The sequence below is a fragment of the Apus apus genome, chromosome 5 (genome assembly GCF_020740795.1).
Source record: "Apus apus isolate bApuApu2 chromosome 5, bApuApu2.pri.cur, whole genome shotgun sequence".
Classification (NCBI taxonomy): Eukaryota; Metazoa; Chordata; class Aves; order Apodiformes; family Apodidae; genus Apus; species Apus apus.
In genome coordinates, this window is record NC_067286.1 from 11759490 (window position 1) to 11775792 (window position 16303).

Below are 16303 nucleotides of genomic sequence, written 5' to 3' on the forward strand. Positions count from 1 at the left end.
ACCTCTGATCTGGTAACGTAACCCCTGCTGCGATTCTGTAAGTTTTCCCTTAGTCTGAAAAAGATCTAAACCACAAAACAAATATATTTGCAATTCTGACAGCTAATGAAGATCAGCTAGTTTCTTCCCTTTAAAAAAAAAAAAAAAAACAACCAAATAAAAAACCACACTATTTTTTATCATTTCTTTAGTTAGATTGGCTTTGAGGCTTGCGCAGTTCCTAACCTGACAGTGGTTCTGGTTTGCTCTCAGCCTCATAGATGAAAATCGAGGGATTATTCAATAAAAAGGTGAAGTAATTTCCTTTTTTCTTGCCTCCCTCACATCTGTGTATATATAGAAGCTTGCAAAGTGTACCTGAAATGTCTGTAGAACATTGAGTGCTTTTGATTCAATGGAAATGTCATCACAAATGTAGATTTCCATTAGTTTTGTTCTATAATATGCTGTAAGTTCCAGAATGACTTCTAGAGAGGAAGGAGTAACTTCACTTGTACAGGTGGACTCTGGCTATTTTATGAACTACAGCTGCTAGTAAAGATATGGGGAAATACACAGTCTTCTTAAGAAAATGATGGATAAATCATCGTTGGCTGAAGGTGCTGAGAAGGATTGCTACAAAGGCAAGAAAAAGCCATGAAATGCTGATGCACAAGAATGTTGTGCTGAACATCTCCCAAATGTTTTTTCTCCATCTGCACTTCAAAAATTGAAGTAGAAAAGCTTTAAAACATTGTATTACTCATTGTGTTCCACCTTTTGTAATGTTACTCAGAGGAAGAGTACCAGACAAGGTGAGTTAGCATTTTAAAAAATTTGTGGCTGCTTGATAATCCAACTACAGCTTTATAAAGCAATCCTGCAATTACCTAGAACGAGAAAAATAGTGAATTGTTTTGCCTTCTATATTAGTTGTAAAAACTAGTCATTTGCATTAGTTGTTAAAAAAAAAAAATGGTGTTCCTGAAGATGGAATGTTACCAGTTTTCCTGAAGCAAACAAATCCAGTCCTGAGACCCACGTTTTGTATTTGCCAAGATTTGTTTGGTCTTGTGGCACGAGACACATGGAGAACAAGCTGGAGAAAGAACAGCACTCCCAGGCATTGTTACTCTAGTCGTGTTTGAGCCCGTAGTGTTTGTTTTCCTGCTCTTACCGATGCTTAATAAAGTGACCAAGCTCGGCAGTTTTCCTAAATTCCACTCAAAATCCTCCTCCTGCCCCGGGTCACGCAGGGACGGGAAGGCGAGTCGTGTCCGTCATCCGGACGGAGCAGTACCTGCCGCTGTCCCCCTGCTCGACTCAGCCCCGCGGCAGGGGCAGCTGTTCGGGGCCGCGGCTCCCGCAGCCGCAGGGAGGGCCGGGCCCGGAGCCGCACCAGGGTCCCCTCTGGAGGCCGCCGGCGGGGCCGCCCCCCGCGCTGCTCCCGCTGCGGAACCCGCGTCCCGGCGGGTCTCGCGAGACTGACCCCCCGCTCCGGGCGGCTCGGGAAGCCTCGCGAGAGCCGGGCCCGGCCCCGCCCCCTCCCTCTCTCTCTCCCTCCCTCTCTCTCTCTCTTCCCCGGCGCGCGCTGCCGAGATGGTGGGTCCTGCTGCCGGGCCGGGCCGGGCTGGGTTGGGTTGGGTTGGGTTGGGGGTCCCGCCGGGGTCCCCGCCGTCCTGCGGCGGGACGTGGCTGGGGAGCAGGGAGGGGTGGGGAGGGGCCGCTTCCCGCAGCCCGCGGCTCCCTCAGGACGCGGTGAGGCCGCTCGGGCCTTGCCGCGGCGGGCGCGCGCCGCCATGGCGCCGGGGGCCTGCGCGGCGGGAGCAGCGGCGGCCCCGGGGCGGGCGGGGGTGGGTGGGGGGGGCCGGCCGGCCTCCTGCTGCGCGTGTGGCTCACGGCTGCTCTCCCCCTTCCCCGCAGCCTTCCAGACTAAGGAAGACCCGGAAGCTGAGGGGACACGTTAGCCACGGCCATGGCCGCGTTGGTGAGTGGGGAGGCGGCCGCTGGTAGGCCCAGGCCCGCCGGTGGGTGCGTGCCCGTCGGTCCCGCTGCGGTCCCGAGGGGGTGCCGCTCTTCATGGCGGGTTGCAGGAAAAGGAGACTGTGGGTGCAGGGTGCCTCGCACACGGTGGGGAGTAGTGAGCAGTACTGAAGGCTGCAGTGTGCGGGGGTGATGCTTGTGCTGCGGGGGCATATGCCACGCCGGTGGGCGGATCCCAAGGCTTGCACGTTTTCTTAGGTCTCATTGGATTTGTAACTTAAATACAGCAGCGTTCAGGGGATTGATACTGATTGCCTGACATGTTAAGCTTATGGGCCAGTGCTGTGTCCCATCTAACTTTCAGTCACTCCTGCCTGTTCTTACTACACCACTTGTGCCAGCACTGGTGTCTTGCACTCCAGTAAACTAACCCGAAACGTGCTATGGCTAGTGTGTTTTTTTTCTCTTTTGTAGAGCTGGCATTCAGTTCTCCCATCTCATTGAGTTGACATTAATTCAGAAGAGGGGACAGAATCAGAATAATTGCCTTAAGTTGATACTAAACATACCTGTAAGCCCAGGTATTACATGTAATATTCGTAGTGTAACAAGCTCAATTTTTTCTTTTTAGGCAAACACAGGAAACATCCTGGAGGACGTGGTAATGCTGGTGGTTTGCACCATCACAGGATTAACTTTGATAAATAGTAAGCTAACATTTTAAACATATAATAGCAAAATCTATGTTCCTGAAGTAGAAACAACTAACTTTTATGTGTGAATAAATGAAATTCCATGCAATCTTACGTGGTTTTTCCTCTAATGTGGAGCATGTCATTGTAGCTACAGTCAACTTGTGTTCCCACTTACCTGAAAATCAAAAGCCTTTTTGCTTAAACCAGGCATCTTTGAGGTCAGTGCAGCATTTGGTAACCTTGATCAAACTTGCTTGTTAAATATGGTCTGTGGTTAATGATGCACACACAAAATGGTATGAAAATTCAAAATGTTACATTGAATCCGAACTGCATCCTGTGTAGCTGCATATGGTACAGGTAAGGGATGGAATGTCTTTCCTTGTTGCCGAGGCTAGAGTCACATCTGGACACTGCCTGTTGTCCTGGTGTGCTAGAGTACTCGGACAGTGACCACTAATCTATATTCACTGGCTGTGACCATTCCTGACTCAGTCAGTCACCAGGTTAGTGACACTCCTTAGGCAGTGCAGCCCTCCTCGGGTTCACAAGAGTTGGGGTTGCTCTGGAAATACAAACTGGGCTAGTCTTACCAGTGAGGGGGGTTCAGTTGTGAGTTCAAGGGACAACAAACACTACAAGAGAAAATTCCTTTTGGTTTGGGTACCAATCACTGATTATTACACTTAAATACTACATTTATTAATATGCATGAAAGTATAATGTGGCATTTGGATTACTTTGATCAAGTAAGATGCTTGTTTCAGTGTTGATTCGTAGTCCTAACTGCTTAGGATGAGTTTAAGTGATCTAATGAGGAATGTATTTCTTTCACAGTCACCCCGGTTACTTTGGAAAAGTAGGCATGAAACACTATCACTTGAAGAGAAATCAAAAGTTCTGCCCTACTGTCAATTTGGATAAACTGTGGACACTTGTCAGTGAACAGACAAGGCTCAATTATGCAAAAAAAGAGGCTGGACTGGCCCCAGTCATCGATGTTGTGCGCTCAGTAAGTTTCTGCATGTTCAGACCTGCAGTTCCTGGTCACTTGTGTAACTAGCTTTGTGTATCCAAGTAGGAAAACTGCTGGAACGTGTGTGAACGTCTCAGGACAGTACCTTGCAGTATAGGTAGTTACACAGGTACTTATGCTGTTACTTTTATATAAAACTTGAGCTTGATAGTGAAGAGGGAATTACTTATTTTGGAAGGTGATGAAAGATTACTGGTTTAAAATGGTGCTGAAGATACACATAGTAACATGGCAGAACTAAATGACACTTCTTGAATATCGAGACTAGAGTCACATCTTAACATGCTTGCTTGTCATGGTGTGCTGTAGCTCTCGGACAGAAATGTCTGGTCTCTATTCACTGGCTGTGATGTCTGGTATCTCAGCCAGCCACCGAATCAGTGACACCAGCTGGTCGGAGAAGTGGGTATGGTTTGCATCCCAAGCTGAGGTACCTCTGTTGGCCAGTTATGCTGCCTCTTAACAAGTGATGAATTCAACAGCTGTAGCATCAATGGACCTTGTGCCACGATTGTCCTTTTAATGTGAAGGAGAGGAATGAAATGAGAGTATTCCAGTGGCAGAGAACAGCTGTTGCTGCAAAAGCTTTAGTTGTCTGTTTAAGATGTGCAGAAGTGTCCTCTTCTCTGTTCAGAAGTACCAGGATTTCCAAAGCTAAAGAGCACTGAGCAGGAGTCATTGGGACTTGGAGGTGCAACCAGATGCTCTCTCCTGTAAAGTGGGGAAAGGTTGAGAACTTCTGTACCGGATTTCACAGTGTTCTCTGGGGAAAAAAAAAATGTCCAGCCTCTAAAATACAGGAAAAGCTCAACTTTCTGCTCTTCCCCTGAGCAAATGCAGCCTCAGTAGGTCAAGAAGGGTATTTTTCTTGCATTTGCATCAATTCTATATTGGAGACCAACACTGAGTGTAAGGTCATGGTGATTGTGGCTTTGGTTTTAACTGGTGTAACCAAAAGGCAGGTCTGGATGCAGGGCCCTGCAAGCTGATGACAACACTTAACGGGTTGTTTTATTTTTGTAGGGCTACTACAAAGTCCTGGGCAAGGGGAAGTTGCCCAAGCAGCCTGTAATTGTGAAAGCAAAGTTCTTCAGTAGAAGAGCAGAGGAGAAGATCAAAGAAGTTGGCGGTGCCTGTGTGCTTGTGGCATGAAAGCCTTTGTTTTATTCAAAAAAGTTGAATAAACACAATGTGTAAAAATATGTTGATTCACAGAAGTTTCTGATTTTTTCCCTCCCTGGTCCAGGCACTCGTTCACCTCAAGTTGTGTCCACTTAGTGAATTCTGGCAGGTTTTGATGAGTGGTTTGACTGCTTCTTATCTTGATTTCAGTAAGGCATTTGATACTGTCTCCCACAGCATGCTTGTAGATCAGCTGAGGAAGTATGGGCTTGATGATCAGGTAGTGACGTGGATCAAGAACTGGTTGAAAGGAAGAAGTCAGAGAGTTGTGGTCACTGGGACAAAATCTAGTTGGAGGTCTGTGACTAGTGGAGTCCCTCAGGGGTCAGTACTGGGACCGGTGGTGTTCAATATTTTCATCAACGACCTGGGTGAGGGAACAGAGTGTGCCCTCAGCAAGTTTGCTGATGACTAAACTGGGAGGAGTGGCTGACACACCAGAAGGCTGTGCTGCCATTCAGAGCCTAGACAGGCTGGAGACTTGGGTGGGGAAAAACCTGATGAAATTCAACAAGGGCAAGTGTAGAGTCTTGCATCTGGGGAAGAACAACCCCATGTACCAGTACAGGTTGGGGGCTGACCTGCTGGAGAGCAGTGTAGGAGAAAGGGACCCGGTGGACAGGAGGATGACCATGAGCCAGAAATGTGCCCTTGTAGCCAAGAAGGCCAATGGCATCCTGGGGTGCATTAGAAAGGGTGTGGTTAGTAGGCCAAGGGAGGTTCTCTTCCCCCTCTATTCTGCCTTGGTGAGGCTGCATCAGGAATATTGTGTCCAGTTCTGGGCCCCTCAGTTCAGAAAGGACAGGGAGAGCTTGAGAGACTCCAGTGCAGAGCCACAAAGATGATGGAGTGGAATGAGCCTTATGAGGAAAGGCTGAGGGAGCTGGGTCTCTTTAGCTTGGAGAAGAGGAGGCTGAGGGGCGACGTCATCAATGTTTACAAATATGTTAAGGGCAAGTGTCAGGAGGATGGAGCCAGGCTTTTTCCGGTGATGTCCAGTGATAGGACAAGGGGCAATGGGTGCAAACTGGAACACAGGAGGTTCCACGTGAACATCAGAAAAATCTTTCCTGTGAGAGTGACAGAGCACTGGAACAGGCTGCCCAGAGAGGTTGTAGAGTCTCCTTCACTGGAGACATTCAAAACCCTCCTGGACACGTTCCTGTGTGATGTGCTCTAGATGATCCTGCTGTGGCAGGGGGGTTGGACTAGATGATCTTTCGAGGTCCCTTCCAACCCCTAGGATTCTGTGATTCTCACTCTCTTTTGGAAGTGCCAGGCTGCAGTGTCCAGCGTTGGGTGTGTACCCATGCCTGGTGCTTTTGTGTGGCTCCTTCAGTCGGTGAGCCTCTTCACGTTGTCCATGGAAGGGTGACTTTGTGTTACATCGGGTCTTCTCTAGAGCACTGAAGCCATGTGCTCTCTCCTGGGGATCCTGCTGTTCGTTCTGGGAGCTGGGGGAGCCGAGGTGCGGGCAGGGAAAGACTGTGGGGCGCTGCCAGGCAGGTAGCAGTGAGCCAGAGGGTGCTGTGAGAGGAGACGTGGCGTGGGAATCTTGTCAGTGAGCTGATGCTGTGGGTGATTTTGTGTAAGAGGTACTCTGTATGTGTACAGGTTAAAGGTGTAGTCAGAGAGGTGTGCAGTTAGTGCCACAGCTGGCACTGGGCAAGGACATCCTGCAATAACCAGGCCTTGGAGAAGGCAATTCATCAGGAGGCTTAGAGAAGTGTCTCGTGTAAATTCCCAACTTGGCAGAGACGACTTGAGGGCTATACAGATAATTGGACCTAAGGAATGCAGGAGGTGATAAAGAAGAACCGAAGTCAAGAATATTGATGGCTAATCCAGTCTTGGGCATTTGAAGCTGGAGGAGTTGTGATACTGTGTCCTTTAGGTGAACTTAGCTCATTATAGTACTAAAAATCACACCCCCAGGTCAAAAAGACCCCAGCCCAGGTGAAGACCCTTTGCCTGAGCATGCATGATAGCAGAAACAATGGTGTAGCCATATTATAACTATATAACTTGTTAATCACTAGCCAATCACTATAAGGAGGATGGACTTGGAAACTTACTAACTCTATAGTTGTGTGTATAAATGTCTCATGAAAAATCTCCTTTGGTATGCTTGCCTTGTGGGAAGGCACCAAGCACCCAGCTTTGCACAAACCTGCAATAAATGTCTCCTTCCTAAACATAGTTTGTCTGTGTTCTGGGGAACTATCATAAAACGGTTAACACTATCACTACAAGACCTTGTAAAAAGTCCCTCCCCAGCTTTCCTGAGGCCCCTTCAGGTACTGGAAGGTTGCAATGATGTCTCCCCGGAACCTTCTCTTCTCCAGGCTGAACAGCCTCAACTCTCTCAGCCCCTCTTCACAGGAGAGGTGCTCCAGCCCTTCGATCATCTTCGTGGCCCTTCTCTGTATTCGCTCCAGGAGTTGGAGGCCCCAGAACAGGACACAGTGCTGCAGGTGAGGTCTCACTAGGGAGAGCAGCAGGGGGGCAGAATCACCTTTCTTGACCTGCTGGCCACGCTGCTTTTGATGCAGCCCAGGACACAGCTGGCTTTCCGGGCTGCAAGCACACATTGCCAGCTCCTGTTGAGCTTCTCGTCAATTGTGTATCAACATCCACATTTAACGGTGGGAAGAAGATAGAAAAAAAAAAGCTGAGAAACAGGAACACAGAAAATAGAAAGACTTCCACAGAGAGTTTATCCTTAAAATACAGAACTTACGAAGTTACGAGAATATATCATTATAAGCCTCTCTTATATGAAAAGTATTAATGCTTTTACTGGAAGATCCAGGCCTGTGACATCTGGATGCTTCCCTTTGCTTTGTTTTGGAGTGGCTGTCGCCTTCCTGAGGCCGTGGCTGATCTGTTGGTCCTGAGGCAGCCCCAAAGCATGATACCATTCCTTTGCCCTCCTCTGGGCAGACACACCAAAACCCCAGCACTTTTCTTCCCGTTCCAGGTGTGACTCAGCCTGCCTGCTGCCTCCACAGCTCTCCGTCTTCATACCTTCCTGTCCCACGTCCTGCCTCTTTGCTTTCACCACGCATGTCCAAATGCAATTAAGTTTATTTTATTTGTGAACCCTGCAGCTGGACTTGGTGTTTCCCATCAGTGTAGCCAAGCCACTGGTGATGTAGCTGCCCAACTGCTGATTTGCATGCCTGTTTCAGCAGGAAATTTTAAACACTTGTTATCGCCCTTATCCTTCCCGCTCCTACCAAAAAACTTGTACGTTGTTTCCTATTTATATACAAAGCATAAATAAAATGTCTGGTAACTGCTTCTTATTCAGCCACAGGTTTGGCCTTCATGGTGATACAGCATTTCCCAGTGCTATGCTTTGTTTGCACTGATTCTGTGTTCTTTGATGCTTTGGTCCCAGGCTGTGGTTTCTCTGCCTAAACAATGTGGCAGTCTAAGACCTCAACTTCCTACTGCAGGAATCACATGTTTTTGTGGGTCCTGGTTTGTCTTCTTAGCAACAGTGGTTTCAAGAAACAATAGAGCGAGCTGGGTAGCTCTGCTGCTCTAATGACATTTGCCTCTGAAAGATGGTTGATGAAGATACACTGTAAAAACTGAGATCATATAGTAAACACTGATACAGTGTTTATTAGTTATACCACAGGTACAGCTACTACAGCTCATTTCTAAAGGAACCTCTAGTTTTGTAATTGAAATTATACCTACATTGGTAGGTTTGAATTTGTCTAAGTGATTTCAGTAAAGTTGGGGTCTATCTATCTATCTATCTATCTATCTATCTATCTATCTATCTATCTATCTATCATCTACCTACCTACCTACCTACCTACCTACCTACCTACCTACCTACCTACCTACCTACCTATCTTTTGTTCCAAGAATGATTCTTGGGTATGGAATATGATACAGACTTTATCATATGGTCCATTTAACATATTTTAAATAGGGATGACGTCAGGATGCAACACCTAAAAAAATTCCTGGTTGTAAATTTCTGGAGCACTTGCAATTTTATTGGATTGTAGAAGAAAAAAAAGACCCACTTACTAACCATTTCTAATGAAATCTGTCCCAGGACAGAATCCCTCAAGAGAATACATAGCCCTAAGATTAGAGCTGCTGCTGCTCTGTGCTGAATAAATCTGAAGTTATGTACTGCTGGGAGCAAGGCCACCATGCCAAGACAAAGCTACAGGGGCCTCTGGCCACAGGAGGTTTGGTCAGCTGGAAGGAGGGTTCCAGGGGGGACAAGACTGTATTTGCTTTCACTCCTCTGATGCAGCTTGGAAAAGTTTCCCTTTGCAGGCTGTATCTGATCAAGATCTCTCAAAATCTGAGAATCAAGGATGGAACATGAACTGCCAAGCTCTCGGTTTAGCTTGGGGAGCTTAGGTTGGCAGGAGGAACACTGTCCTGCTTATGGGAAGCTCAGGTTTGGTCTACAATTTGATCTGCAGTCATCTTCACAGTTGAAATTTGATTGCTGTGAAGTGCAATTTGTTACATTCTCTAAAGAAGATTGGCAGAAGATGCCATACATTTATCAAGGCAGCTTTCTAACATGCATTGCCAAAATGATGGAGGTGTGATCAGTTATGATTCTGATTTGCTTTACCTGAAAACTGTAAAATATTGAGATGAAACTGAAAAAGCAGTCAGAGAATATAATAATTTTTATTGCAGAGCTTCAGTGGTTCGAGCAGGAAGTGCAGAGTTTGTGACAATTCAGCCTGGTGACAGCTTTGTAAGTAGATCAATAAGCAGATTACTTCAGTTTTTACAGAAGTTGCAAGCGCTATAGGGAGATAGTGGGATCATGATTTGTAAACCTTAAACCACACTTTCCTGCACAACAATCTGCAAAGACATTATTTTTTTTGTGAAACAGGTACATGATTTTTGGCTGCGAGGAACTTCCTCTTTCTTCACAAGGACTAAATTCATGTTGTTTCTGAGAACGCGCGTCCCGCTGTTGCCTTCTAGTTTGTGCTCGGGTGATCAAGTGTGTTGTTAAGTGAAGGGGCTGTCATGAGCCATTTTGTGACTCTTAGTGTTTTCGATGTCAAACTTCATCCAACAGAAATGGAGAGCCTGGATCTCTTGAGGAGTTGTTTGGTGTGCAAATGGGACTTGTGGAGGAGAGACCCCAGAATGCTACCTTGCCTTCATTCCTTCTGTAAGGACTGCCTTCCATATCTGATCCAAGGATATAGCTGTATTCCCACTGAGTGTGAAGTTCTGTATGAAGGTAATATTTAAGAAGCTCTGGCTTGTGCTCTTTGTGTTACAGGATTAGAAAAATACATTGATTGAGAAGTACTTTTTGTAGCCTGTTCCTTTACAGCATTACTTTAAAAGAATAACCTCAGAGACTCAAGATTTGTATGAGGAGAGGAGGGGATTGGGAACAAGCCTTCTTTGTTATATTTTCCAGCAATGTTTTGAAGAGAAATTAGAAAGGCAACATTTAATATTTCCTAGAATGCACTTTCACTTACCAAGTGTGACTTCATGAATATTTGATTTGCTTAGCTGCAAGGCAGTTTCTAGGCTGCATCTTTATCCAGACTTTTGGACATGTTGGACCTTTCTGTGGTACCACTTGTGGTGATAGTTTTCTTCTTCCTTCACTCCCCATTCTGTGCTGCCACCTCCCACCCCCAAACAACACCACAAAAACATCTGGTTCTTTGTTTGTAATAAAGGTCATAATGATTGTTATTAGAATATGTGTATCTTGGTGCACTGAAACTCTTCCTTTTATCTCATTGTAAATGTGGTTTCTCTTTATCTGAACCCTTCTGCCTGTAGGAAAATAACTCACCTTAGCATGCTGACTAAACCAGGGAGGACGATAAGCATTTTGTGACTGTGGCTTTTGAAACGCTGAAGTTGTTTGTACAATTTTTGGTAGTGATGTTAATGGAAAATATGTAACTTTTTTGGAGTAAGACAGGACTTAGCACACAGAAAACAAACATTTTAACTGAGTGAGTCTTAATTGCCATGGGGAAGTATTCCAGCCTCATTACTAATTTATAAGAAGAGCAAAGGCATGTAGATTACTTGTATTTTCACAGGCTTTGAACTTCAGATGAAAAGAGTCATCATTTATTATCTCTTCCATAGCAGATTTTAGAAACATGTGGGAAGAGAAGATACCTTCCCTGAGGTGATGATAATCTGAACTGACGAGGTAACAAACTAGACAAGTTCAAGTTTGAGAACAAATGGAAACTGTGTGAGGAGGTCACTGTTGAAAGGCTAGCAAAACACAACAGCTAAAGGAAAAGGGAATAACTTAATGGCAAAGGAGGAAGGTTATTCATGTGTAGGATACAGACAGAAAAAGATGTAGGTAGACAAGACAGAGTAAAACAGTAATTTCAAGTAAACATCTCCTTAAGATCCTAAATGTCCAAAGTGGGCTTGAAGTCCAAGAGATCTACTTTATGATAAAATGCTGTTGAAAAAAACCTCTCCATTACTTTGTATGTATCCTCACTGGACATCTAAGCCATTCCTCTCTCCCCCTTGTTTCTGTTAGCCAAGTGGAAAAGTGAATTTCTACCACTTGGTGATCTTAAACAAAGTGCAGCTAGAGGTTCTCATGAATTGTTAAAATACTAAATATTTCTTCAGACTCCTGGAGTGGATCAGGAATTATTTATCTATAGCAGATTGGAACAAAGACTAGTTTATATCTGTATTCTTGAAGTTCCTCTGTTTAGTTCCTCATCCTCTGGTAGATAGGGAACATCTGTGGGAAAGAGCAAGGTTAGACAAAAAAAAGATAATGAACAGTGATGACCCAGTAAATGAAGTGAGACACCAGGTGCAGAGACTCAGTTAATATATGAGCAAGGAGAGCAGCAAAACCAAAACATCTGTGTCTCTTATTTAAGTCAATGACTGAAACTGCAACCACTGTAGTTCAGCCAGGATAAACTTTTGAAACCTGATGGCAAGATGCTAAATTTTTCTTGTCTTATCTGCACCAATTACTGAGTTACAGGCAGTACAATACCAACTCAATTTTCAGTGTTATCTTTAAGTATAATCATCTATAAGTGCCAATGATAAACTGTAAATGTAAGTGCTAAACCATTTTAGCTGAGTAAACATGAGATCTTGCCTGTAATAAAAATGTGTTCCTTACTCACTGTGAATTCCTTAAGCAAAATATGAGATTGGAAAAAGTGAATATATTTCCAAGTGAGGTTAACCTGAGATTTGCTACAAAAGCATGCTTGAATGCATGGTTTTCAGTGTGCTTTACTCTAAATAGTAGTATACTAACAGAAAGCTCTTTTCTAGTTTGTTGCTGTTGTATTAAGACTGCTGAGAAGATGAAGGTAAGTGGTCCTGTTATTTGATGGGGGTTGATGTTGGAAACTTATTTAATACCTTGTTTTATAAGGTGACTCATGAATGAAAGTTCTGAGATAGCTAGAGCTTATGGAAAAGCTCCATGCACATCAGAATTTATTCAAAGCTGTGAGAACTGAGAGTTTGGAAGGAATCTGAGGGGAAAAAAGGAATTTTTCCTTCTAAGTTTGGCTTTTACATGTGCTTCTAATATGAAGGAGGCAGTCTTTATTTTCTTTTTCTGCAGACCAGTGTCACTTTCCTTTTTTTTTTTAATCTCTCTTTGTGTAACAGAGGATCCCCATTCTTCTCTGCAGATGGCATGTTGTGTGCTTCCAGGGTGTTTAGTGCTTGGGAAGGAATAATTTTAAAGAAAGGGATCAGATAAGAAAGATAGTGAAAATTCCCCCATCTCCTGAGATGGAAATGCCTCAGATGAGGGAAGACTTTCCCAGGCTCCCACCTGCACAAATTGCCACTCACAGTACAAAGTGAAATCATATGCAATTGGTTCTTGGATTCTGCCTTGGCTTCTTGGGTCTGGCTCCTTCTCTCTGAGTTCTGAATACATTCAACATCAAGATTCATCTGTTTCCCGTGCTTATCCCTCCTTTCTGAATTAGGAGTGGATGCCACAATAAATAATGTGAATCTTCCGTCATCTTAAAATGGATTTAAAGTCATCTGGCCCTTCTCACTCTGTTGTTAAGCTGCCAGATCCAAAAGGCAAGTGAAACAATGAGGGGTTTAGTGATATAAATATGAAGCTGTAGAGTGGGAGGTTGTCTTCAGAACTGTTTCGTATAACCTATAATTGGGTCTCCAAGGAAGTGTAAATTATGCCTGCAGCTTGAGCTGTAGCTAATGGTCTCTGAGAATAATTATTCTGATGGTTGTTGGAGGAAAAAGAGAGGAGGGATAGGTGCAACATGTGGACAGCAAGTATAAATGTGGTGTTTATGATAGCTCTGCTGTTTGTTTCTTTATGCTAATCAATTCTCATTATAATAACAGGTTAATTATCTGCTTTGATTTATTTCCAAGACAACCAGCTTGAGGGTTCTTTCTGTTTAAACCTGACTAGACTAGAAGACCTTGAAACAAAACAGCAAGTTGTGGCTTTTGATGTTCAGAGGTCTTTGTACTCAGTTTCCATACATGGTGGAGAGGTTAGAGTTTGCACTTTCAGAGATGATTGCTGCAAATTATCCACAGCTCTGTCACTTACAAATTGCTACAATATAGATGGAGTACAAACTTGAGGGCATTCAGAATTTTTTAATTTATGCTTCTACAAAGGAACACCCTGTGTGAAGGTCAGTATCTTGATGTCAGCTTACTATTCCCTGGGCTCAATGCCGTGTGGCAACTTTCATTAACCAAGATGAAAGTGCAGTGGGATGTGAGACACCTGACATACTGGGAACTAGAGCTTGAACAGTATATGGCAAAGCTTTGTTGTTTTCCTGAAAGCTGGTTTTGGATGACCCATGTGTGGTGTTGGAGTGTCCAGACTGGGTGTTAGTGTGTGACTGCTGGATCCACTGCCTTTTAATTTCCATTTTGCCTAACCTGCTGTCTAATTATGATTGGTGACAGGAGTGTGGGAGTGGAAATACACACATGGCTTATGAAAAAGGGCTGCAAACCAATTCAGCAAAATAAACATCTGCTGCTGAAGCTTTTCAGAGCTCAGAGATGTGTGTGTATAAATATACACACACAGACATATGTCTGAATGTGTGTTGCTTTCTAGTGCTGGTGGCTTTTTGTGATGATATTCCAAGTGCATTAGCCAGTTATCTATGGTAGTTAAAGGGTGGTGGAGTACTGGAGGGTGTCAGTGAGGACTGTTCCTCCACATCCCTCACATGATGCAACTTTGTGGGAGTCTGTTCAATGCAATGTAGTCTTCAGTGATTGTTCAGTACTGATAACTTAAATACGCTGAGAATAGTTTATATGTGTTTTACCCTGCATATGTGTCTGAAATAGGATTTTATTCTGCCTATCACAATGAAATGGGGATTAAATCCAACACAGGGATCTTTGCTAGCCTTTCTAAATTTGTGGTCATCTCTTAGCAGTGAAATGTGGTGTCATTAATAATGATTTCAAATGATAAACAGCAGGAGCTAATGAACTTCTAAAAATAATTTATGCAAATGTTCCTACCTACTTCCTACCAATAATTTCCATACAAAATAGAGCATGTCAACAACTCTCATAGCTTTTTGTTAATTCTAGAGGTTTTGACAACAGTAATGGACTTCTTTGGGGCATTATAACTGCACAACAGCTGAATTTGGCTCCTGATCTCTTAATACATTAGCTGTTGTTTGAATCCTGTAATTCCACATTGGATTGCTATTTAGATCCAGAAATTGCATCATTCTCATACGTACAAACAGTGAGTCTCTTGGGCTTCTGATTACTCTTCCCTTCACCCACAGTGCTGTAATAATGACATATTTAAATGAGCTGTCTGCCAAGTACAGGTTCATAAAACAAAATAGCAGTACTGTTTAGAGGCAGTAGTAAGGTAGGAAGGCAAGGAAAATACATAGGAAATGGTCTGGAAAATGTACCATGGGAGGGAATGACATTGTAAGACCTGCTGCTACCTGGATCTGGAAAAGCTCTTCTCTTTCCTTCTGCACAGTTGCTCCAGGTTACTCTGAGGACTGAGCGAAGACCTGGACAAGAAGGGAAGTAGGATACTGCTATTCATTCTCACTGTGGGATTTTTATTTCACCACTTCAGGAAAAATACAACCAAGGCAAGGTACCAGAGGCCTGAATGAATCTGAGAGGCCAGGGCAAGAAAGAAGGAAAGAGGAAAACAAACTTACGCCTTGTAGTGGCCCAGTACATCTTTCTGCCCTGCTGATTTGTCAGCGTTTCTGGCTGAAGAAGGGGAAGCAGCCCCAGGTACTCTGTGAAAGGTGTAGTGACCTCCATCTGCAGCACAGCAGAGCCTGGTTCCAGGGACTGCACTGCTGAGCAGTTCTGCTTAATAACCACTTGTTCCCCAACACAAGTGGTTTGTGTGTAGCTCTCTAAGTGGCTGTTTATCCAGAGGACAGGTAAGGGGTTTCTAGGAAACTGCACTTTACTGGAGATCTGCACTCTGAGCACCAACATCCCATAATGTGTTTGCTTGGTATTGTTGAAGTAGCTGCTGTTTGTCAAAATGTATGTAAGTTTTACTTAATTTCAGGGTAATTACTTCACAAACCATTAGTATATGTATTATGCCAAGCTATCATTAGATTCTTTTGAGAATTTATGTTGAAATAGGTTGGGCATTTCCAGGGAGCACAGGCTTTTATTAAATGGAAAAGGAATCAAATAAGAAGCCCAATTAGCTGAACAAATATGGTCTCCAACGGTACCACCTTCAAGAAATCTCTCTTTTAGCAAGATGCAAATCCATCTCTTGTGCTTTTAATAAATCTTTAGGCTAGAATTCAATATTGTGACTGGCAAGAAGGTGCTTACTACTTCCAATACAGTATGGCCATGGTGCCCCTGTTATTTTTCCCATTAAGTGTTATGCTCTTTGTTCTGATTTTTTATATATTAAACTGAGGGCTATACATGGCTTATGTTCATCTCAAGGGAGGTTTAGATTTGAAAGAACTGTAATTCACAGTTATTGGATTTTTAAGACACACTGACATTTACACAATCAAAGTTGTACTTGTCTTGGAGGTCTGTTCTGATACAAAGTTCTGACCTGTGTATGTGCAACTCAGTCTATGTATATCTCTGGGACAAGGCTGATTTCAGTAGTGTAACTTGTAACTAAAACCTGGGAAAAAATTGTCCCATGGCACTCAAGGCATCACTTTTAGACATCCGCTAGTATGGGCAGGCAGTAATGTAATTTACCTCCAAAATCATGACTGTTCTGTATTTCTTAATGTCACTGCGTTTCTCAGTGCAGAACTGAAATCCATGCATGAAATATGTCTTCTTTGGGTGAAAATTATATACTTTTTCTTTACATACATTTAAAAACATTAAAAAGAAAATATCATCTATTGTCAAA

General features: G+C 43.7%; 2 protein-coding genes and 2 non-coding genes across 5 annotated transcripts in view; all 4 read left to right on the forward strand.

The window, feature by feature from the left end:
* Positions 1-211: 211 nt before the first annotated feature.
* Positions 212-4895, forward strand: RPL27A (ribosomal protein L27a). 2 transcript variants are annotated; one of them, XM_051620922.1, is made up of 5 exons: positions 212-794; positions 1903-1966; positions 2594-2669; positions 3495-3669; positions 4717-4895. In XM_051620922.1, exons 1-5 carry the CDS (start codon positions 765-767, stop codon positions 4843-4845), a joined length of 474 nt encoding a protein of 157 aa, XP_051476882.1. In that variant the 5' UTR covers positions 212-764; the 3' UTR covers positions 4846-4895. The 2 variants fall into 2 exon arrangements, with proteins under 2 accessions (XP_051476882.1, XP_051476883.1); XM_051620923.1 differs by lacking the exon at positions 212-794 and adding an exon at positions 1523-1581.
* Positions 3045-3176, forward strand: LOC127386118 (small nucleolar RNA SNORA3/SNORA45 family). The gene has a single exon (XR_007889810.1). It is a non-coding gene; the product is annotated as a small nucleolar RNA SNORA3/SNORA45 family (small nucleolar RNA).
* Positions 3951-4082, forward strand: LOC127386119 (small nucleolar RNA SNORA3/SNORA45 family). Its single transcript, XR_007889811.1, has one exon. It is a non-coding gene; the product is annotated as a small nucleolar RNA SNORA3/SNORA45 family (small nucleolar RNA).
* A 5014-nt stretch (positions 4896-9909) lies between the features above and the next one.
* The window catches only part of TRIM66 (tripartite motif containing 66), a 46525-nt gene continuing 40131 nt past the window's right edge, over positions 9910-16303 (forward strand). The window contains exon 1 of the mRNA XM_051620905.1: positions 9910-10129. Within this exon, the coding sequence (XP_051476865.1) occupies positions 9910-10129 (220 nt within the window). The remainder of the gene's footprint in view (positions 10130-16303) is intronic.